The 23,287-nt window shown below is 42.5% G+C and overlaps 2 protein-coding genes across 11 annotated transcripts in view; both read left to right on the top strand.

Annotated features, from left to right (window-relative positions):
* The window catches only part of MAP4K3 (mitogen-activated protein kinase kinase kinase kinase 3), a gene marked incomplete at its 5' end in the record, with an annotated part of 61,218 nt that extends 58,748 nt beyond the window's left edge, over positions 1-2,470 (top strand). For 4 of the 6 annotated variants that reach the window (XM_083857682.1, XM_083857681.1, XM_083857679.1 and 1 more), the window contains one exon: positions 481-2,464. In XM_083857682.1, coding sequence (XP_083713808.1) covers positions 481-568 — 88 coding nt within the window. In that variant the 3' untranslated portion in view covers positions 569-2,464. Of the gene's footprint in view, positions 1-480 lie in introns of all 6 variants that reach the window. The other 2 variants (XM_083857683.1, XM_083857680.1) reach the window with 2 other exon arrangements.
* Positions 2,471-3,337: 867 nt separating this feature from the next.
* Positions 3,338-23,287, top strand: part of SOS1 (SOS Ras/Rac guanine nucleotide exchange factor 1) — a 43,553-nt gene continuing 23,603 nt past the window's right edge. Inside the window, exons 1-9 of one of the 5 annotated variants that reach the window (XM_083857534.1) lie at positions 3,885-4,763; positions 6,122-7,386; positions 12,028-12,153; positions 14,297-14,428; positions 14,986-15,150; positions 16,532-16,741; positions 17,183-17,326; positions 19,070-19,180; positions 19,287-19,385. In XM_083857534.1, coding sequence (XP_083713660.1) covers positions 7,330-7,386; positions 12,028-12,153; positions 14,297-14,428; positions 14,986-15,150; positions 16,532-16,741; positions 17,183-17,326; positions 19,070-19,180; positions 19,287-19,385 — 1,044 coding nt within the window. In that variant the 5' untranslated portion in view covers positions 3,885-4,763; positions 6,122-7,329. Of the gene's footprint in view, positions 3,436-3,884; positions 4,764-6,121; positions 7,410-7,790; positions 7,844-10,818; positions 10,839-12,027; positions 12,154-14,296; positions 14,429-14,985; positions 15,151-16,531; positions 16,742-17,182; positions 17,327-19,069; positions 19,181-19,286; positions 19,386-23,287 lie in introns of those variants that run through there. The other 4 variants (XM_083857535.1, XM_083857533.1, XM_083857532.1 and 1 more) reach the window with 4 other exon arrangements.

Below are 23,287 nucleotides of genomic sequence, written 5' to 3'. Positions count from 1 at the left end.
AGAAGGATCAGGTTTGTTCATTTGTCATTCCCATGGCAAGGGGCAGAGGAAGAACTCTCAGAACTGGAGCCTGATGAATGGGTTTGCTTTGCAGAGCTCCAGGAAAAGCTCAGGCCCAGTAGGAGAGTGAGAGACATGTTTCAGAACCCCTCACTAAAAAGGATGAGAGGCAGCAGGAATACATTGGAGCAAGGGAATTTCCAGTGGGATAAAAGGCATAAACATGATTGTGAGGATGGTTCAGCACTGTAGCAGGAGCACAGAGAAGCTGTGGGGGATCCTTGGAGACCTTATCTGGACAAGACTGTGAGCTTGCTCTGAGGTTGGCATTGTTTTGAGGGGCTTCTGGACTAAAGGCATCCAGGGAAAGAGAAATGACAACAGTCAGATGGATCCTAGGAAAGAACATTTGATGATGCCCAGGGCTGTTTTTAAATGAAGGATCCCTTGACAGTGTGGCATTTTGAATTTCCACTTCAGGGTGGTGGTGCTGGAGAGCAGGCCCACGGACAACCCGACAGCCAACAGCAACCTGTACATCCTGGCCGGGCATGAGAACAGCTACTGAGCACAGCCCACTGTGAGGACACTCCTGCTGCTGCAGCCCTCGGGACTGGCTGCAATTGCACAAAAGCTGCAGTGACCCCACTTCAGTTACTTCATAATTTATTGTGGCACGAGAGGAAGACGGGAATTGTTTGTGGTATGGACACAGAAGCATTATAATACCACGGAAGTGCTTAATTTACTGTTATGTAATCTTTGTACATATGCAGTATTTTTCAGTGAAACTTCTTGCTGAAGCCCTACACTGACTTTCTGTAGATAGAGGCCCTCCTGTTAAGTACAAGTGTCTTACCTGTACAGATGTAAAAGTCACTGAGGATGCAAAAATTAAATCGGGGTACTATTATAAGGACGTCTCATGTGTTTATTATAAAGTGGGGTTCTAGCAACAAATATAGTACATTTAGCAACACTATTGTATTTTATTATATGTAATTTACTAATACAAATAAATATTAACTTTTAGAAATTGTAACCAAGGCTGTAATCAGATTACAATCTTGTTTTAATTTCAATACAACACACTGGTGTTCATGTTTGCACAATGTATTGAGATGTGATGTATTTAGTCACAAAGGTAAGCTGTGACTTTGTGGATATGACTTGGGCTTCAAAGTTCCTTTATTTCGTTTATTTGGGTAGATTTCTTTGTGAAACAAGCCAGTTAAACACCTGTATTTTTATATTTAATTAAAACTTTCCTTATGATTACTTCTCTATGCTTGAAAACAATACCTTATGGATGGGTGTCAGTCCCAGACTAGTGGTACCTGGCTGTAATTCTGCAATAGGTGTTTGAATTATTAGTGTATACAATGAGAAAAAAGTAGTTATTACTGTTTGTCTTACTAAATAGTTTCATATCACGATGAAAAGGAGCAACATTCCACATTGTGGAAATGGCTCAGAGATGTTGCCATTTTGACTTTTATTTTTTTTGGCCTTATAACCATTTTCACACTTCTCTTGATTTTAGGATGTTAACACATGGCCAAAATTTAGTTACTACCTCATTGAAACAATACAATGGTTACTACGCATCACGGGAACTTAGTTTTGATCAGAAGTATTTTTGACTGCTATTTTCCAATGGAGTGTGTAAATGCCAAGTTTTAAGCAAAATGCACACATTTGACTCCTTTTTTTGTATATGTTCTTTATATTTTATTGTGATAATATACACTAAAACCAAACTAAATTAAAAGTGATTTATGGCCTGCGTTATTGTTGTGATGGGTAATGCTTTGAAATATGTTCCCTAATGTATATAATGTAAAATAAATTTTTTTAACATGTTGTTGTACAATTAGATTATCACCTGCACTGATTTTCCACATAAGCCTAAAATGGAACATACTGAGTTTTCAATTCTGCTATTAAATGGTTGTGCCAAACACAGAAGTCTCTGAATGTGTGAACAGAGGTTGCTGGAGCTGCACTCAGTTTGGGTTGGCATCAACACCCTTTTGGCCTTTGAGCAGTGGATGTGTGGATTTGAGCTAAGTCCTTCCAAATTCCACCTTGTGTGGTTTCTCCCCTCCATTTCCTGCTTTTCCACCTCTGTTGATGGCAAAACTGATTCATCTTTCCAGCAGGTTTATTTTCCTGCCTCAAGCTCCCTGCTCCTGCCGGCCCCATCCTGGCTGTTCCTCACCCCTGTGTGGGGACAGGTGGTGGCACAAGCCCCACCGCTGAGCAGCCGAACGCCCAGAGAACTCCAGAAGTTGTGTGTGTTTCACAGCGCCCTCGGGAAATCCCCAAGGGGGGGTTCTCATCCTGCCTCTGTGCGCTGTTCCTCACTTGGTGGTGCAAAAAGTTGATCGGAGTTAACGAAGTGCTGTAGATTTAACTACAGCTGATGTGCTGTGAACGTGCTTCCTCCTGGGGGATGCTGCAGCAGCTGTGGCCGAGTTTCTCAGGACACTGGTGAATTACAAGCACCACAGCCTGAGGGCTGTTGTGTTTTACTCTGCTTGGGCATTTTTCGTGCGAGCATACATGCAGGGATGCAGCTGGAAGGGGTGGAAATAAAGGTTGGAGGCATGCGGGAGAAGGGAGCATTGTGCTAGGGCAGGCATGGTTCCAGTCTGTGCTATCATCAGGACAGCTTTGCTCTTCCCGTGCTGCTCTCCAGCCTCCAGATAACAAGGGAAGGGTTCCTGCTTTTTTGAGGAATTGTCCTGTCGCAGGATTTGGTGTTTGTGCCGCAAATCTGCCTTTCCCTCATCTCGAGCTGCTTGCCTGCTCTGCTGACAGCTGAAGCAAAAGGTCTACTTTGCCCGATCCCCCCACACGGATCCATCCCGGTGTGTCCCACCGGATCTATCCCGTGTCCCACGCTCGGGCTCACCGGCGGTCTCAGGGAGCCGCCATTCGCCCTCCCGCCGGCAGGGGGCGCGGGCGGCCGGCCGGCCGCTAACGTCACGTCCGGCAGGAAGGCCGCGGCCGCGCGTGGCGGGGCGCAGGCGCGGGGGGCGCCGGGCGCCGCCGCTTCGCGCATGCGCCGCGGCCGCCGACGGAGCGGGCGAGGACGGGATCGGGGAGGCGGCGGCGCTCGCGCTCCGACCCCGCCCCTCGCGGCCCGCGCGCGACCCCCGGCCCGCCGCGCGCCCCCCCCGCCGCCCCCGCCAGCCGGGGCGGGGAATGCGGCAGCCGCCGCCCCCCCCCGCCGCTGCGGGCCTGCCGCCCCTGCCGGCGGCGGGGGAGCGCCGGGGCTCCCGCTGAGCGCCGCCGGCCCTCCCGCGCCGCTCCCGGCCCGCCCCGGCCCGGCCCGGCGGCACCATGCAGGCGCAGCCGCTGCTCTACGAGTTCTTCAGCGAGGAGAACGCGCCCAAGTGGCGGGGGCTGCTGGTGCCCGCCCTCAAGAAGGTGAGGGGCGGCCGGGGGCCCGCGCCCCGGGGGCTCGGCCGCGGGGTCGGGGCGGGCCGCGGGGCCGGCCGGGGCTCCCCGCGCTCCGGGAGCGGCCCCGGGGCCGGCGGGGCTCGGTGCGTGCCCCGGGCCGGCGGCCGCGCCGGGCGATGCTGTGACAGACGGAGCCCTGTAGATAAAACCCGTGTGAGGGACACGCGAGCCCTTGCCCCCCTCGGCCCGGGAGGAGCCGGCGGTGCTCCCGCGCGTTCCTGCCCGTGTTCCTTGGTGACACCACCGGGATAGGGGGCATCCTTGTGAGCGACTCCGGAGAGAGTTTTGGTTAATTAGTGTTCGTGTCTAATAGCTTTTAGTTAACCTTATCTTAGTTTAAATACCTTTTTGCTGAGAAGGCTTAATCAGGACAAACGAGCAAGGCTTGCTCCCTCAGGATGGGGAGACTTGTGCCTGTGGCGTGGAAAGAATTTATTTGGAAGAGAGGAAAAAGTGGTGAGGGCTCCTCTTCCACTTTTGCGTTTTGAACCCAGAAAGTAGAAGGTTAATAAACAAGTTTTCTGACACTGTTACTTGAACTGGCCTCAGATTGCAGAACTTCATGTGGTTTAGTCGTGCATGGCAACACTTTCTGAGTTGCCGTCTAGTTACAGCGATTAACTGCAACTTTTGCCCGAAAGGCTCCTTCCGTGGGGTGCTTGAGAGCTCTCAGGTGCTGCACTTGTACACATGCAGTATTTCTTCCTAATTTCCTCCTGCATTGTGTTGCCTCCCTTCTCTGGGCATGCTCTTTGAGGTCTCCAGCGCTGCGTGGCTTTGCCCAGTTCTTGGAAATCCTTCTGCTTGTCTCATCCATAGCACGTGCTGTTAATGCCTTATCCCTGGATAGTTGTGCTTCCTTGAAACTGCAGCACTAACCACACACGAGTCACTTGTGGTGCTTGTGGGCACTTGGACACCCATCCAACTGCAGCCTGCTTGGAAACTGGAGCTACCCAAGGTCCCGGCCACAGAGTGCTTGCCCTTTTGGAGAATGGTTTGTTCCATGGTGGAGCAGATGTTTGTCAGATTTGGAAGGAATCTCGGTGCTGACGACTGGAGTGCATGGAATGAGGATTCAAAGCAAACAGGCGTTGAAACTTTGGAATAACTTGACGTCTGAAGCGCCAGAATTCTTCCCAGTGGACAAGGAATTCCTGAAGTCACCCTGCATTCAAGATGCTTCCTGAAGGAGCTGGATGAATTCTGCAGCGGGAAAAGGAATTCTGGAATCTGAGGGCAGCAGAGAAGGCCAATGAGGATGAGCCACCAAGGATGACAGCTGGCCCTGCAAGGTAGAGTTGTCTTGGTTTTGTTGTCCCCTGCTCTGTTTCTCTGTGTGGGTAGAGGGGTGAAGGAGTCAGGTGGAATGAGTTCTGAAGGGTTCACAGTGAAACTTGTGCCTGTCTGGCAGGTGTTGGCTCTTTTGACCTCAGCTTTTCGTGAGCTCACCACCTGTTTCCTACCTTCTCTCGGGCCATTGCTTCTCACTGCTGCTGTTTTTGTAAAAGTGGAAATAGAGAATCTGTCCACATTGTCACCAGCTTTACTGAAGAGCCAAATACTTGAGTTACAGGAAAACTAAATGACAGATGAAAATGTTAAATTGTTATCTTATTGGCTTCTTCATTAACGAAGAAAACTGTGTCATGTGTTTTCCTAACGTAGCAGAGGTACAGATAGTTTTGATTGTCAGGAGTTTTGCCCTGATAAAGGCCCCTAAAGTACTGAACCTGTCACGGGGGGCAGGTAACCCTTGGGCTTGCCTTGAGGGGTTCAGCTGTGTCTCGTGGCTCCCAGGGCAGGTGCAGCCCTGCAGTCAGTGACCCCTGGGCAGCTCAGCAGAGCCCAGGGCTGCACCTGCAGCCCGGCACGTGGGACTGCTCAAGTGCAGAGGGTGGCAGCATTTCCCGGTGGGGTCAAAGGGCAGCACTGTCCCGGAGGGGAGCTGGTGCCTTGTGACTCTGCTGAATTGCCAGAGCATTGCTGTCTCAGTAGGAATCAGAGTTGTAGAAGCTCACCTATGTCCCGTTGTTGCTGTAGGAGAACCTTTCCTTCAGCTCTCCCTCAGCTGACCAGGTGCTGACACTCATTCGCAGTGACAGCAGCTGGACTCCACCTGAAACCAGCTGGTTGTAGAGGCAGAACTGTGATGATTTCCTGCACAGCTGGAAGTTAGACTTAACAGTTTGTGGAGTTTGTTGGATTAATAGGTCCGTTGAGGAGAGTGGCATTTTAGTTAACGTTGTAAAAGTACATATAGCAGGATGGAGTGTTTGCAGCTCTTGGGGAAAGCTGCCACACGTGGACTGCATCATTAAAATGCCATTGCCCTTTTGTAACTGTGAGTTGGCTTCTAATGCAGAGCTCAAACTACAGCCTCGGGATCGCTTTCTTAAAAAATGGGTGTTGTTGAATCATTGCAAAGAGCTTTCTTTGTCCCAGTGGGTTATTTTGATTCTATTTTTTATCATGCAGAAAACCCAAGAATACAGAGTAAGAATAAATCTCTTCCTACATCAGGCAGTTCTTGGGAGACCATGCCTTGTGTTTGGTTGGACATGAACCTTAGCAGTAGAGCTGCATTTGCAAAGAGCAGCTCTTGTACCATTGAGATCATAATGTAATCCCTTTTCTTCTGATTCTTCTTCAGATGCTGTCAGGATAGACTCCAGTGCACTCCATTAGGAAGAAAATGATGTCAACTGAGATTCTTCTCTGCCTGGTCACAGTTATTTTGAAGCTGCAGAAGAGGAGTGTTGCAGGGATCTTTGCTGGCAAAAGGCAGTAATCATGGTGATGAGGTACAAGAAAAGGAAGAAAGAATAACAACAGATGTCTGAAATTGTAGTTGCAAGGATGGACAGAAGATGAGATGCTGGGAGATGCTGAAGATGAAGGATTCAGGACATTTGAAACACCAGAGGTCTTGGGTACCTGGAGACAGAGATACACAGCTTTTAATGCACCCTGGAAAACAGACTCAGGAGTGACACCTGCCATGGGATGCCTCTTCCAGCACTGCTGTTTCTCTGCTAGTAAATTTACATACTTTATTCTGATCATAACCTTTTGGATAGTTTCTCTTGAACATCATTCCTTGTGGCTTCATCTCTTTGGAATAATTTGTTCATGGAGTCAGGATTTCTCTGCACTTGTTCCCTGATCCATTGTTTTTGCAGTAGGAATCATGTCACCCTTACTGATGGATACCTTAAGCCATTTGATGGTGGAGAAAAACAAAAGAATGTTCTGCTGTTTGCATTCCTCAAGTTGTTTTGGATCAGTTGAGCAATTAACCAGAGGTCCTGCTGGAATTTGTTGTGGCCAGAGTGAGTGGACTCATGTGGCCTGGCAGCTGAAGGGATTTTTGCTTCCTCCCTTAAGGAAACTGTTCCACACATCGTGCTTCCAGGGACTCCCTGTGTCATCTGGGCCTTTTGTGGAGCAAAAGACATGGGAAAAGCTGCTTCAGTCACTGCAGAGTTCTCGGGAAGCTGTTGCTGACAAAGATATTTCTACCTGGTTTTTAATTACCCGGCTCTTCAGATTGGTGACAAACCAGTTGCCACTTGCTACTCAGAGTGGCACTTCTTACTCTTGGCATTGCTCCTCACAAGATGTAGAGCTTTCTGAATTTCTGATGGCTGTGGAGGGTAAAACTGAGAACCTCCTACAGTTCAAGTCTTTAGTGTATGATTTTTCTCACTGCTCAGTGGAGCAGTGTAACACTGCTGCCCTTCTGAGACATCAGCAGAAACGTTACAAAAATCCAAATCCGGCATCCAAGACATCTGTATTTGATTTAATTTACTGTATTTTTAATTGATCAAGGCAGCAAAACACGGTCAAGGTTACCAAATGTCAGCAGAGATGTACAAGAATAGGAGAAAAAGCTTTTTAAGGAGTGCTGACTCTGTAAGAACACTCATCCATGCAAGGTGTACGTGAAGTACTTTGTCCTGGAGTGTTTAGTGATAAGCTTGTCAGTGGTTTTTCAGTCATTAAGGGAAAATAGAGAAAGGATGTGTTGAGAAAAAATGAGAGTTACAGCATTAGTGAAGACTTCTGAGGATGCCGAACTGAAGAAAGTTCTTGCCAGAATAATCTCCTCTGTTGGCAAATTTATTTCTACACTGGATTATTTTTACTCATAATTCATTTCCAAAGGTTTAGAAAATTTTCGGTTTAGAAAACTAACAGTCAGTAAAGTTTTATCTTCTCTGATAATGCTTTGGAGGGTGGCTTGGCATGTTGTCTCATTACAAAACTCCTTCCATGATCAGTCTGATGTGTTAAATACGATGCTTTTCTCCCTTTAGACCCTTTTTTACAAGCCCTTCAGCTGCCACCAGGGCAGACTGGCAGCACTCAGGTGAAGCACCATTGTTCTTTAGCAGGAGTTATTTTTTGGTTCATAATGTGACTTCTTGCCAGAATCCCAGTCCAGGGGTAGTCTTGCCCAGTTATGAAAAAATTATCTGTAACCTGCAGCTGATGCTTCATTTTTATTTCGGTTTGTTATGTAGCTTTAGAATTGTTTCTTTAGAACTGCTTCAGAATTGTTTCCTTTTTTATGCCATTTTCTGAAGCTGCTGGAGCTTCTGCTGCTCCTGATGGACTCAGGTCAGGTACTGTTCCCTGAAGCTGCAGGATTTGTCTGGTGTGTTCTGTACTTAGCAGAACCACTGTGAACCTGATGGTGGTGATTGTTAACGGTGCTTCGGGAGGATAAAGGTGCTGTTTATGTAACGTGAAGTGGCTTTAAGAAGTCTCTGGAGCCACATTTTTTCATCCCGAGTTGAAAGTTTGCAGTTTACAAGCAAACCTGTGAGGCTTTTCCTCAGGGCCACTGAGGGAGAGTAACTGAAAGCTGTTGCTGAGAATGTATCATTCAGATTGTTAAATTCACCGTGTTTTCCTTTCTTATCTGTAATCAAACACCCCTTTCTAATGCAGAACGAGCTGTTGAGTGTCTCTCTGGACTGGGCTTTGGGTCGTCTTGTGACCAGCCCGGGAGTTGTTGTGTTGGAGCTGTTGGGAGACCAAGCCTCTGAATCCTTTAAATGAAAGATTTCTCAGAGTTTGGTTTGAAGTTCCTGCTGCTTCCCATGAGGCTTGTGGGCATGTTTATATTTTAATTTATTATGGAGAGTTTCGGAAAAAATGGTTTGAGAGACTTTATATAAAATAAGCTGCTATGGGTTATAAAGTAAAGATCAGCTGGATTTGTATTATACATTAATCACTTCATTCTTTGCTATTGGTTTCATTGACTTTTTCTGCCCGTTTAGATTTATGGCTGCCTAATTTTTAAGCACTTGCTGTTCCTGATAGGAATTCTTTGCTTTTGTGGATTTTAAGGGAAGAGGACAAAAAAGGCAGGGAGAAAAAAGCTAAGTGTTCATAGTGTAGGGTTTTCCTTAAGTGTTACAATTTATTTTTTTTTAGCCAGGCACTGTTTGTCTCTGCTCATGTTCTTAAGCAGATCCTGAAAAGCTGTTCAAGAAATGCTGTCTCTGCTTATCTTTAAATAAAGAAAACTCTGGTCATTTCTCTTTTGAGAATTAGGAAGGATTGAGAAGGTTGGATATTCAAAAGAGTGAATACATGAGTTGAGTAAAACAGCCATGGTGGCTGGGTGGCAGCTGATGTAGGTTGTATTTGCCCTTTGGAATTTGTTGGCGTATTTTGAAGATTTGAAGAAGCTTCTTTTAAAAGATTTTAAACTGCTTTTTAAGTAATTTCCCTTATCATAAGATAGACATTTTATTGTGTGTGTAGGAGGGAAGGGAATGGTTCTGTCATTATTTAAAGGGAGAGGTTAAATGTTGAGATAAGCATCTGATCTAAACATCACAACACTTCAGAAGTTGTTAGTCTGTTTTTATCATGTGTTTTCCTAAGTAGGATTGAAGGATCTGGTGGGATTCCAGCCATCCTCCCCCTCTTCAAGGTTGATAAGGCAGGGTGGCCCAGGTTTTTTAATTTCAAATTGGAGTTGACTTTATGAGAAAGATGGAAAGCCCCTAGTAATTCAATCTTCTCTTTTTTTTTTTTTTTTTTTTGAAACTAATCATGTGATGGTTTATGCTTACAGATGTTCCCATTTCTTGTCTTCTCTTACTAAATCTTGCATCTTACCCAGCCTTGCATCATGTCTTAGGCTTGGGACTTGCACTGAGTACCCTCAAATAACACTCTGTCATTCCCAGTCTGAGCCTTGGGGTGCTCCAGCAGTGCAGAGACTGAAATTCCACATTTCTGTGATAATTGTGCAGCTAACTGCTGTACTTTTCCTTGTTAGTCTGGTTGTTTTCTTTTGTTCACTTGTATGACTTTGAACCCTAACTGATACTCAGTCTCACGTAGCAATGAAGGTTATTTGCCATCTACCTGATATAGATAAGCTGTGCTGGCAAGCCAGTGGCAACTCATGATGTTTTCTTCTGCCAAGGTGGATGTTCTGTTAAAGTGGCCTTTGAGAAGGATGGTGTCACCACCCCCAGACAGAAATGCTCAGGGAAAATGTCTGAAACTTTTATCTCTTGAACTCAGTAGGTTATCATTGTTGACTCTGTTTTGGCTGACGGTGGATAATGTTTCAGGTTATGGCCTGATGTGGTATTTTTGTTTGTTTGTTCTCATTCTCATAGGCTCTGTGTTACAGACCAAAGGAGGTGTAATGAGGTTATTAAAGTCTGGTCTGTTTTCTAAGTAAAGGAGAAAATAGAGCTGCTCTTCATCACTCCAGTTCCTCATGCTCTGTAGTTTTGCTGTTGAATCTACTTGGTAATTTAACACTTCTTGAAATACAAAGTGCTGGAGTGTAATATAGGGAGACTGTAATACAAATTTGTTCAGTTCTGCTTTAAAAAAACCCCCACACATTAAAGGCAGCATCTCCCAGACAGCTCAGATCAGCTTTGCTCTTTAGGAGAACACTTTGGCAAGTCTGTAATTTCTGGTGTTCAGGTGTTCCAGGCTGGTACAGTATTTCAGATGTCAGTGTTTGAATTGTAAATAATGTTTGGGACTGCCTGGCACGCTGCTATTCGTGTAGCTCCACAAACACACTCTGGCTGCGCAGAGCAAAGTTCTTAGGAAAAGTGAAACTGTTGGCATAATCAAAACAGTTGTGTTAGCTAGTCAAATGGAGAGAAGTTCTCCTGTTCTATTTTTGCCAGACTGCTTTTAAGTTGAAAAAGCAGTGACTTCTGGAGGTGTTTTTTAAGAGCTGCTGAATAAGGGTGTGCAATCTGCAAGAAGCCAAACGCGTGATCCAGCGTATTTGAATCTCAACAGCAGTTAAGTGAGCACCAGGACTGTGCCCAGACATGAAGCTTTCAGACTAATGAGTGCCTTAGCAGGCAGGTGGATTTCTGTTTGAGGCTCTTGTGCGTTTGAACTTCATAACATTTAGTTCTTGCTATAACTGCAAACAGGAATTAAGGCTCAGGTGTGAAATTAAATAATTATGGCACCATTATTTGAATGTAGACGTGGGTTTAAAATTTGGATGAGGCAGATTGTTGGGTTTTGCCTCAGAGTTGTTGGGCTCTCGTGTGAGTGATGGGAGAACTGAAGGCATTTTGAGTTGTGTGCAGGGGAACAGTAAAATGATGAAATTGGGGCCTGACAGATGCATTGCGAAAGTCAGCAGTCAGCTTGCTCTGGCATAATATTTGCCATCGGTGTGGGACTGAGATTAAGCTGTCTGTTTGAGCTCTGAAGCACTGAGCTTTGTGTACCTGAAATTTAGGATGGTTAAAACCGTGCTAATTTGTGAACTACAGAAGTGCAAAGGAAAAGTCTACCTCAGGTTTCAGAAGTTACGTGACTGTCTGGAAAAAAAATGGAAGGAGCAAGGGGGATTGTTCCTTGGGGAATTTGCACCAGTAAGAAATTAGACACACTTATGACATACAAGTAAACACCAAATTTTCAGAATCTCTCAGCTGCCACTTAATGCCAAGATAACACTGTGGCCTTTTTGGAAGTGTTTTTTTACTGTAGGGGCTGACATATTAAAAAAAAAAAAACCCACTATGAAAACAAACTTCTAATCCAGTCTTACGAGTGCTGATAATGGATTAAATAATTTGAAATAATAAATGCTGCTGAAATAATTTTTCCTGTAGTGTGCTCTGTGAAAAATGTTCTGTATTTCGTTATTGTAGATTGTGTCAAAGGGGGAAAACCCCCACTGCTGAAACCTCTTGTGAAAACAGTGGTTAAAGAGCTAGTGGAGACAGAGAAGTATATGCAAGGGCTTTAAAAAGTTTTCCTAATTGCACTGCTAAGCAGAGTTATTAATTCACCATTTTCTTGACATTAAATATCATTTATAGTGATTTGAGTACATAAAGCATTTGAGATTTATGTTTCTGTCAGGTGTGAGTGTTTTGCTCAGGTTTGTCTGATGAACCTTAGCAGAGCTACATTATTGTATTTTCTGGGCTCTTTGGCTTGGGTTTTGTCATCTTTTTTTCCTGCAAGTAAAGCATGTGGTTTGGGGAAGAACAAAACTCAAAGCTTGAATTCTTCTCTTTCCTACAGGTTCAGGTGCAAGTCCATCCCAAACTTTCCTCTACTGAAGATGCATTGCAGTATGTGGAGGAGTTAATTCTTCAGTTGTTAAATATGTTGTGTCAAGCTCAACCAAGAAGTTTTCTGGATGTAGAGGTATGGAGAACACTTATTACAAATGTTACTACAAACAGTTTGAACTATTACATGAAAGCTACTATATTAATCATTTCACAATGCAAAAAGGAAAACAGTATTTAGGTATTTTTATGTAGCAGAGCCTTCTGCATAAAACCTACTGAGTTCCCTAATAGCTCATTTTCCTATCAATTGAATCTGTTGTTCAATGGACAGCAAAAGTATCTGTGAGCAGTATTACTTTTTAATAGATGGTGAGCGTAACTTTTGTATATAAAGCTGACTGGTTCCTTTGAAAAGAGCTTTTTCCCCCCACTGATACTGTATGCAAATGACAGCTGCTTAGTCTGAGGCTCTGTGCTGCTTTCTCAGCATGGGAATTTAGGTTGATATATCCCCTGCTGTCCCAGAAATTAAAACAAAAATAATCCAGTCACTCTTTCAGAAAGAGTTTAGGAACACTTCTTTCCTCTGTACAGAGACCTCGTCTCTTACCATTGCCTTTTCAAAGATCTGCAGCCTCTGCTGCTCAGCAGAGCAGCTTCATGTTTAACAAGAGAGGTTGGACTGAAGAGTTTTTCCATCTGAAGAACAAACTAGTGAAGCTGTATCACTTCAACTTGTAGGACCATGAATATCTTGGTAGCACTTGGTGCTTAACCATGATATAAAGATTTTGGTGTCTGTTGGTTTCCAGTGCTTGGGGCAGTGCCTGTACCAAGTGACTTTCTCACGTTCTGAAGAAAATGGACTAATGGCAAATGAAACCTCTCTAACAATCCTTAAAAATGTGGCTCTCAGAGCTCAAGAGTGATGATTTTCATCCTTCCTCTTCCCTTTTGAGCACTGCCACCTCCAGTGGTGTTCCAGTGTCCCCTTTAAGGGCTGACCTGTTTTGCAACATCACTCTGCTCTGGCAGCTCAAGAGACAAGAGCTTTGGGGAAGGTTGTTTAATGCTTTTTAAACAACACTGACAAAGAGCTCAACACCAAGTGTTGTATTATGAGTCTTATGGCTGTGAACACAGGAGCAATGCAAAAAGTAGAGGTGATCAGGCAACCACCATTTACCCTCTTAGTGTTCATGCACAATGATGCTGGTTTTGGTTATATGGTCAAATACCTTTGCTTTTCCCCTGGGACACCTTCATTGTTCAGTCAACAGACCAGGAGTGTGAACTGGTATTAGATAGTATTTTTTGGTAGGGCCTCTGCTTTCCTTTTGCCAGAGTGTTATGAGGGGAAAAAAAAAGCCTGCACTCTGAAAAGTTGGGTATTACCTTTATACAATAGTATTCTGTCACTTTGTTGTTGTTGTTGGAAAGTTTCTGTTTGTGTGCTTTTTCCTGTACCAGCTGTCTGTAAGTGGTCATTAACTTCATCTTCCTCATTTCACGGTTACTCAAACAGGAGCCATATTTACGTAAGTGAGCACTTGCAACTGAAACAGGCAGTGGGAACTGTGGTCTGAAAAATAAAATGTGAAGTTGTGTGAGAAAATAAATTTCTGGCATCTGTGAATACTAGGGCTACAGAAAAAAAAATGGTGAAGCTTTTGAACCTCCTGAGACCTGTCCAGCAGGAGAGTTGTTTAGTACATGGCAGTGTGCAGGTGTGGAAGGAGTAAATAAACTGGGCCATGTCTGGCCCACCTGTAGCCTGAAACTGGTTTAAAATATGTGGGTACTGTTGGACATTTTCTTCTGCTGTTATGTTCTTTACCATCATCAGAGCAGTTTGCATGTGTACAGGCTGGACCGTGAGCTGATCAGTAAAGGTAAAACAGAAAGCTTGTTGTAATTTCATTCAGTGACCATCCTGTGCAGGGAATAAAGTACTAGGGGAAAATGTAGTCAGGTATTTAAATGCTGAATTACCAGATCTGTGCACAAGGTGAGCAATCTGTCTTCAATTGCAGCTTAGTTCTTAAATTTTGATAATTCTCTGATAATAATACTCTGAAACAGCCTTATGAATGTAGTGAGCAGCATGTACCAAAATGATAACATTTCCACATCTTGTATAAGCTTTTATAGTTGAAATGCAATTATTAGCAACCATTTTTTTGTTAAGTACTAGAAAACAGTTTGGTGACACAGTTGCATTGATGAGATCCTTCAGATGGTGCACTTAGCCCTTGGTCATGTTTTCTTGTCTCAAGGATCGTGTTCAGAAGAGTTTCCCCCATCCTATTGATAAGTGGGCAATAGCTGATGCCCAGTCTGCTATTGAGAAGAGGAAACGAAGGAATCCGTTGTCTCTTCCAGTAGAAAAGATCCATCCCTTGTTAAAGGTAAGCAGAGATGGAATCTTGCTTTCAGAGCACAGCTGGAGTCAACCCCTTTGTTTCTCCAATGTCTGTGTGCTGCCTGAACTGTGAACTGAAAGAATTAGGAATGTCTGTGTTTGTTGCTTAGTTCTGAGTGTTTCAGTTAATGGAATGTACTTATTTCTGAGTTAAAAATCACTCAATTCTCTCTTGGACAAACAAGGCCAAGAACCCATTATGTAAGTTTGATTGTGTTTTGTTTTCCATAACTAAGAAAACACTCAAAAAACTCGTGGAAATAGCCCTAAATGTTTAAGTGAGTTTTTTGGGACATTTTGTTGCCTCGTGGCATTTCCACACTTAATAGAGCAGCATCTCCAATGGCACTGTTTCTTCTCTAGGCCTACACACTCCTGTGTTTCTATTCCTAAATTAGGGTGTGGATATGTGGTGAATCTTTATTGAGCTGCGTTTTAAGCTTCCCTACTGGTTTGAGTTGTAATCCACAATGTGTTTGATCAATTAAGTAACAGTAGAATGCTTTTTTGTTCTCTTTTTTTTTTTTTCCCCTTCCTTTTCAGGAAGTTCTAGGCTACAAAATTGACCACCAAGTGTCTGTTTACATAGTAGCAGTATTAGAATACATTTCTGCAGACATCTTGAAACTGGTTGGGAATTATGTGCGGAATATAAGACATTATGAGATTACAAAACAAGATATTAAAGTAGCAATGTGTGCTGATAAGGTAAGCCCATCTCTGCTTTGTCAACTTAACAAGCAACTAAAGCTGTAGGTAATTTTGAGAGGAAAGTGTCTTTTTCTTAGTGACTTCTTGGAATGTTTTACCTTCTAAGAAAAAATTGGTGCCATAAAATATGGTCCCAGTAATGGAACAAAACTACCAGAAAGCTCATAGAGCTTATAAAGCTCTTACTTGTGCTTATTAATACTTAAATCTCTCTTTCTCTTGATTACACCTACCTAATGTCAGCAATATGTGAATACTTTAAAAATGACTGTGAAGCAGCACTAACTTGAAATTGTATTGCATGTTAAGAGTAGCATTTCAGTGGGTCAAACATGACCCCATCTCGTAGGATCTCAGCCCTGTGTTCCTCACTAGTGAGACATGGGCCTGGTGAATACAATGTGGAATCTTCTAGAACTGTATCTGTGAAGGAAAGTTAGCAATGTTGAAGTCTCCTTGAATGCTTGGATTATTCTGTGTAATTTCCTACAGTAGTGATGCTGCAATGTCCCATTCCCCAGAATTAGTTAAGATTCTCATTTTCTGTACAGTCACTGACTCTGAAACATGAATCCCCTTCTGTTCTTAGAATTTCAGAAGTCAGGCTTCATGCAAAATGTCCTGCCTTTTTCTGCTTTTAGAGACTCCTGGCCCACATACCACATTTGGAAAAGGTTTTCAGTGATTCACTTTTGTTGAGAACTTTAAAGTATTGATTGCATTTGGTAAATCTTGCTGGGTGTGAGTTTGGGCCTCTGGTAGTCAGAGTGTTTAGAGTTCCTGTTGTCTGTGTAGTTCTGCAGCAGGACTGGTTTCTGAAGCTGGTGCCCTTCCTCAAGGGCTCATTTTAACAAGAGAGCTCAGCAGTTAAGGACAGAAACTGGCTCTTGTACAGTCTGTGGACAGGCCAGTGCTTATTGCAGGTAGATCAGAGGGCTCTGAGCATGATCATTTGTTACTTCCTGGTAAAGCTAAAGCTGAAAAGCCAAAATGTGCACATCTTTGGACTTCACACAGTATAGTGTGTTCAGAAACTTAGATTGTGCACTGCTGATTCAGAGCAATAGAATTCAGCTAAATGCTGATTGCTTTTGTGTACTTCAGCTTTAAAATTGTAATTAATTTTAGGACCACGTTCTTGGATTGGTCTCAGCAACTGGGAGTCTTCAGAAATTACCACTGCAAATAATGACTTGCAAGTTCATATCAATGGATGTTGGTTTTGTAATGCTCAGCTGATTGCAGAATGATAATACATAAATCTTATTGCTGATCAGTCTGATTTCATGGGAATAATAGATTTTCTTCATTGGTAACTCACTGGTCAATCTTGAAAAGAAGTTTTCATTTTGTGGATTTCCCTCTCTTTGCTGCCTAGGTATTAATGGATATGTTCCATCAAGATGTAGAAGATTTAAGTGCACTAACTTTATCTGATGAAGAACCCTCCACCTCAGGGGAGCAAACCTATTATGACCTAGTGAAGTCATTTATGGCAGAAGTTCGACAGTATATAAGGGAACTGAATCTCATTATCAGAGTTTTTAGAGAGCCATATGCCTCCAACTCCAAACTGTTTTCATCTCATGTAAGTATTGTACAAACCACAAACACAAAAAGCACCTGCTATAATATCTGTAATTATAGCTGGATAATTCCTGAACTCAACTGTTGTTGTAGTAGTAGAAAAGGTACTTTTTTTGAAATCTGAAATGGAAATAGTAAAAGAGCACTTACAGATTTTTTAGAACTGTGGACGAAACCTTCCCATTTACTTATGTTCACCTACAGACCTGTAATTTCAAGATGTGTCACTTGTTCTTTCCCATGTTTCAATAATGTATATTTTATGTACTTATATATGTTCATTATTTTAAAAATATATTTTATGATCTTACATAAATCACAGAAAAAGTATATTATAAAATGATTGTAAAATCTTGTTCTATTTAAGGAATTCTTGACTTTCACATCAGAGCAGAGTAGTTTTGCATGTTTGACTTTTGTCTTGTTCTGTTGCTCTTTGCAGGATGTGGAAAATATATTTAGTCGTATATCAGACATCCATGAACTTAGTGTGAAGTTACTGGGTCATATAGAGGACACTGTTGAAATGACAGATGAAGGTAGTCCTCACCCTCTAGTAGGCAGCTGTTTTGAAGATATGGCAGAGGTAAGAGAATGGTGTTGGGAGTTTATTTTATTTTATTTTATTCTTGCTATTCGTATTTTACTACTTGCAATTAGATCTCTGTTCCAGCTGGCTTCCTTCAGTTTGAGATCTCTTCCAACCCCCCTATAATGAACTGTAATGCACTATAAGGGACTGTCAATTTTTTAAAGTGCTCTTACCTTTTTAGTCTCTAAATCTCAGCTTTTAGAGTGGCTGTTTAAAGTTCAGAGAGTAGAGGTGAAAAAAACTCAACAGCACTGATGAGGAGGTTAAAAGCTGGTCAGCCTCTCCTCAGTCTCTGAGAGGATCAGCAAATCTTCCTGGACTTCACATCCAGCCATGTGAACAACTAGAAGGTGGTTGGCAAAAGCCAGCCCAGATTTCCAAAGGACAAACTGTAGCTGTCCAGCTTGGCTGCTTTCAGAGCTGGCTGAAGAGCAGTTATTTAATATTTATTATCTCGTCTGAGCTAAGCAAGGCCTTTGGCACAGTCTGTGATGGCATGGCTGAGATGCAGCTTGGCTGGTTGAAATGTAGGATGTGGACAGGTGGCTGAGCTGTCAGGCTTTTGGAGGATTGTTACCAGCTGCACAAAGCTCACCTGGAGGCCAGTGGTTGCCAGCATTCCTCAGGGTTTGGTGCTGGTTAATGTCTGTATTGGTGTGGAAGGAGCTCTGCCTCTGCTGGTTGGTAGGTGCTGCCAGATTGTGGGGGGACACACAGGAGGACAGAGCTGCTGCCTGTGGGACCTGACAGGCTGGAGAAATGGACCTGTGGGATCCTCCTAGAGCTGAGTAAAGACAACCAGGAAATTCTGCACCTGAGAGCAAACAACCCCATGCAATGTCTCAGCTCCCTGGCTGAGCAGCAGCACTGCTTGCCAGGGCTGGGAGATCCTTGGAGATGGATGTGAAGGCTGACTGGCTCCTGGGTTAGATTAGAGAATGTGTAGCTGGCAGATCTGTGTAGAACTTGAGACCAAATCTGGTGGGCTGTGTGTGGTTTTGGGCTTTCTGGCTCAGGATAGTCAAGACAGGCTTGTAGTGAAGGTTGCCATGATGATTGAGGAGTTGAGACCCACAATGCACAAAGAGGGTTGACACTGCTGGGTTTGTTGACTCTTGAAAAGGCTGAAGTAGGAGATCTTACTGCTGCCTTTAGTTACCTGAAGGGAGGGTGTGAGGATGGCTCAGGCAGATTCTTCTCAGCTGGGAGCTGTGAGATGAGTGAGAGAATATGAAAATGGCAAAAAGATTAATCTTGATTAGATATTGGTGGGAGGGGGGGAAAATTGCAATGAGAACAACTGAACATTAGGATAGGCTGCCTGGGGAGGTTTTGGTGCCTTTTTTCTTAAAGTTAGAACTCAACAGGATGAGAGACCCTGAGCATTCTCAGCCAGCTTGAATGATGCATCTGTCCTGAGGTGGGCACTCCTTTGAATAAAGAATAGGACCAGTTCACTTCCAGAGATCTCTTTCAGAGATTAAAATCCATGAGTCTGTGCATGTCAAAGTATGGATTCTTCTCCATAGCTGTTTTGGGAAAAGTATGCAGAATAGTCTCCTATGTAGGATACGTGTTTTCTATAAGAAATACGGAAGTTTAGCTGTTAAAACAGTTTTGTAAACTCATGGCATGCCTACCCATGGCTGGGGGTTGGAACTAGATCTTTAGGGTCCCTTCCAACCCAAGCCATCCTGGGATTCTGTGATTGTAAAATGATTCTTTATCTCTTTTTAGGAACTAGCATTTGATCCATACGAATCATATGCACAAGATATTTTGCGACCTGGGTTTCATGATCATTTTCTAAGTCAGTTATCAAAGCCAGGAGCAGCATTTTATTTACAGGTAACTTGCCTTTAAATAAAACATGTTGATATTACTGTTTTAATTACATTGTCTTGTTGTTTCAGGACATGTATTGTTTTAAGACTGAAACTTATTTTGTTTCTAGTCAATAGGTGAAGGCTTTAAAGAAGCTGTTCAGTATGTTCTACCCCGGCTCCTCCTCGCCCCTGTTTACCACTGTCTTCATTATTTTGAACTACTAAAAGTAAGAATATTGTGTAAATCTGATGTGTTTGGGGGGTTTTGGATTTTTTTTTTCCCTTCATGGTTCTCAGTGTTAAGTGAGAGCTTTGTGTGCTCAGTTAGGTGTAAAATCTTTTACTACAATATTATGAATATTAAAACTGTTGTGTTGAGAGAAAAGCAGGCTGTGTGCTCTGCAGGTGGATGCCATAATTAACTAAATATCAGCTGATAATTATTTCTGTTGAGTAATCTATCAATCTAGAAAGCAGTAGAAATCTGCACACTCATATTCTTGGTGTGATTGTTTCAACAGTGCTAGGAGATGATGGCACATGGCTGCATTACAGAAAATGTCTAAGCCTTTCTCAAGCTGTTACTTTAAAAAATTGAAATCACAGCAAGATTCCCCTTCAGACTTCATTTTATTTTAATAAAAGCTTCAGTTTTCTTGCAGTGCACATCCATGGGATTGTAAAGATTATATCTTTTCTTCAAAGGGAAGGCTTGGTTAATATTTGTACTTGGGCTGTTTGTAATTAGACCTTGCATTGATAGGGTAACAATAACATACAATATAATAGCCGCAGAATGTTTTTCTGGGTCACTTATCAGTATTGCATAATGATCTTTAAGGAGTGTAAAGCATTTTGAGGAAAACTTTCCAGTAAGATCTTTTGAGTTTAATGGAAATTCATAAGGCATACAGCGTTCCAAACAAGTATTTATGGAAATTTGGATCAGAAGTAAAAAAAACCCAAAAAACCCCAACCAACCAACAAAAAAAAAAACAAAACCATTTTTAAGAAATCTGTTGTATTTCCGTGGTTGTCTTTGGATAAGCCAGTAGTTCATCTTTCAGCCTAAGTTTCTGCAGTTGTAACTCCATTTTTAGTGATTTAGATCTACATGTCCACCTTTGGGATGTAGCACATCTTGTAAAATATGCTTTTTGAAAAGTTTTGGGATGTGTGCTTGATGTGTTTGCCTCATTCATGGGTTTGGTCTGACTTCAGGCATCTTTAAAATATTAAGCATTTCCTTTGATGGCAGTCCATTGGAAGGGGGGTTTGACACACACAGGTTGTTTGCATTTTATATGATAAAGAGTCACACAGTTAAAGGTTTCTCTGCTCACACTTATCCCTGTCTCAAAATGCAGTGCTGAAGGCTTTGCATGCTCCCATGTGAACATGGCACTGTTTACCTAATGGACAAAGCATGAAGGATTCATGTTGTCTGACACCCAGCCATCCTGCCTTGCTTCTCGCCACTGTTTTAGAGGGGAAGGAGAGCATGTGTGCCTAAGGAACAGGGAGCAGCCTGTGTTCACCTTTTTTAGGGAAGAATGGAGTCTAAGCTGACCTCCCCCCAAAATTTTTCAGTCTTTTTGCAACTCATGGCCTCTGGTTTGTGAAACACTCTTCTTTTCACATTCATGCTGTACACACACAGAGCGCCTCTACCCTCTGTCAGTCTGATTGTGTTGGTCTGGATTTTATTCTGTATCTGATAATAACCTCCCAGGTTTTCTTCCCACTGTGTTGCTCATGTCGCCTTTTAGTTGGACATCTGTCCCTGTGGTCTGTCAGCAATTTTGTATTATGTACACAAAACAGGCAGTGATGGATAATAGTGCCCATGAAGAGAGAGAGATCCTCTCTGGTGGCAGCATCTTCAGCTGTCAGTGAGTCCATCAGTGTGCACTCAGCAGATGAATCCCTGCCTCAAGTAGTCTTTGCTAGCAGTAACCTTTTCTTCCTTACATCTGGAATCTTTGAACAGATTCCAGCCTGATTTTTATCTGCCACAGAGGGATATTGGTGCAGTTATTTAGCCACATCCTGACAGTTCCATGGATACAAAGTTGTATTTAATTCTCTTGTATGGTAAGAGGCCTGGTTTAGTGATTGCAGACATGGCTGTGAATAATCAAGTTAGAAATGCTATGAACATGGACCTCTGGTCATGAAGAGACAAAATATTGGCAAAGTAGCACATGGGAACAACATTTGATTTCTCTTGAATATAGACATACTTAAGGATAGAGAGGTTAGCATTTATCTTTGAGCTGTTGTATAATGTATATTTTGAAGTAATCTATTTAAAATGTATTTCAGTTACCTTCTAACTGTGCAGACTACAAAAAAAAGTAAATTTCTATCCAGTAAAGGTTATCCTATTTAGAAAGTAATCCCTCGTGAAGTTGGACTGGGCACCAGAGATGCACAAATGCATATTCTATTTTTAGCTGAATCTTCTTGCTGCTACATTGTTGGGTAATTAGCATAGGACTAAGAGCTGTGTTTTCCTTCAACCAGCCTGAAAGTCCTCAAACTGTTATACAGGAACTATATAAAACAGCAGCTTTGTGTGAAACTGCTTTTCTGCAGGTGTTCAGATAATAAATGAGCTTTTCTATATCATAGAATCATAACTGTGACCTTTAGTCATTGAAGAAAGAGGTTTTCAAGACCTTTGAATTAAATTGGGCACTGTTTCAAATGCTGCACATTTGTATGCATGTATGATACTCTTTCATTGGCTGAACAGATTACTTTAAAATTCTTTTCTTTCCAAGCAGAAATGCTGCAAAGCATATATAAACTCTGCTTAGATAAAACAGTATATTCTGGGAAACAGGAGAACTTGATAGGGAATCTCGTGTGGTTGGGATTTTTTTAAGCCAAGTATAGACTCGAGTTCCATGACTTATGAATGGTAACCTGTTGTCTCTTTGCTAGTATATTTTAATTGGAATTCTATCTATAATGTATTAAAAATCTCAGGATGCTTTTATTTCACAGCAACATCTATTATGTTCCATTTTTTTTTTTCAAAATTTGTTTTTAGATGATAAGTAACATTTCAGGTTTTACTGACTGGCAATTCAGCTCAAGTAGAAATAATTCCTCAGTTGAACCTTTTTGTCCTCCACTTTCACCACACTAATGGTAAAAAATAATAATTCTGGTTTGGCAAGGTCTTTCAAGATGATAACCTCTCCTTTTCCCAACCTGTTGCTATTAAATTTGTTACATGTTGCTGAAGAAGGCACAAGGTGGTAAAATGTTAGTTTAGGAGCACAGTGTCTTGAGCTTGATCCCCTGAGTTTCTTGCTGTATGTTTTATTGGACAACACATCCCAGAGTATTTGGGGCTTTGACTTCACTTGGATTCTCAGCCTTGTTTCACCCAGTGTGATATTCCAGAGTGTAACAAACTGAGTGAATTGGGTTTGCAATCCCATCTGCAAGTGGTGTCACCCAGCCCAGGGTGGAGAATGAAAGTCTTAATTAGTTGAACTTTGTCAGTCTGCAAAGGTTTTATAGTATCTGCAATTATAGATCATTGTCTCACAACTCTGTCTGGACTGCTTGTCTTCAGTACCAGCACTATGATTAACAGCTTCTGTTGCTTCAGTCAATTTGTGAAGTATCCTTTAATGACTGTTAAAACCAGTAAATCATGGATTTGAACTAGCTGTGAAGTATTTTAAGAAAGCATTCTCTTGAAACCAGCACAAGATTTTATTTCTGCACTTTTTCTTCAGTGCTTCTTTTCAAAGACAGTAACTTGTATGTACAATACTGTTTGAGATAAAATAAAAAGCAGAAGTGTTACTGTTTTACATATCTTTGTGTATGGAACTGCAGATGTGGATGACTTCTTCTATCCACTGGAGATAATGTGCACTTCTAGGTCTCTGACAGAGGATGGACTGTGTTAAAGAAAGTGCAGCTTGACCAAACTGTTGCTAGTGTGTGATAAGGACTACACAGTGTCTTTGGGGGTTTCTTGGGAGAAAAAACGGGAAATGTAAAATTTGGTCTGAAGTCTAAGACGTTTCCTAGAATATGACAGCAGGTAAAAAAATAAAGAAACTTCATATTGTTAAGCTAAGAAGGCTTGTATTACAACTGG

The sequence above is a fragment of the Zosterops lateralis genome (genome assembly GCF_965231275.1).
Source record: "Zosterops lateralis genome assembly, chromosome: 3".
NCBI classification, from domain to species: domain Eukaryota; kingdom Metazoa; phylum Chordata; class Aves; order Passeriformes; family Zosteropidae; genus Zosterops; species Zosterops lateralis.
Note: the sequence above shows the minus strand (reverse complement) of the source record. Positions and strands in the feature narration are given on the sequence as shown.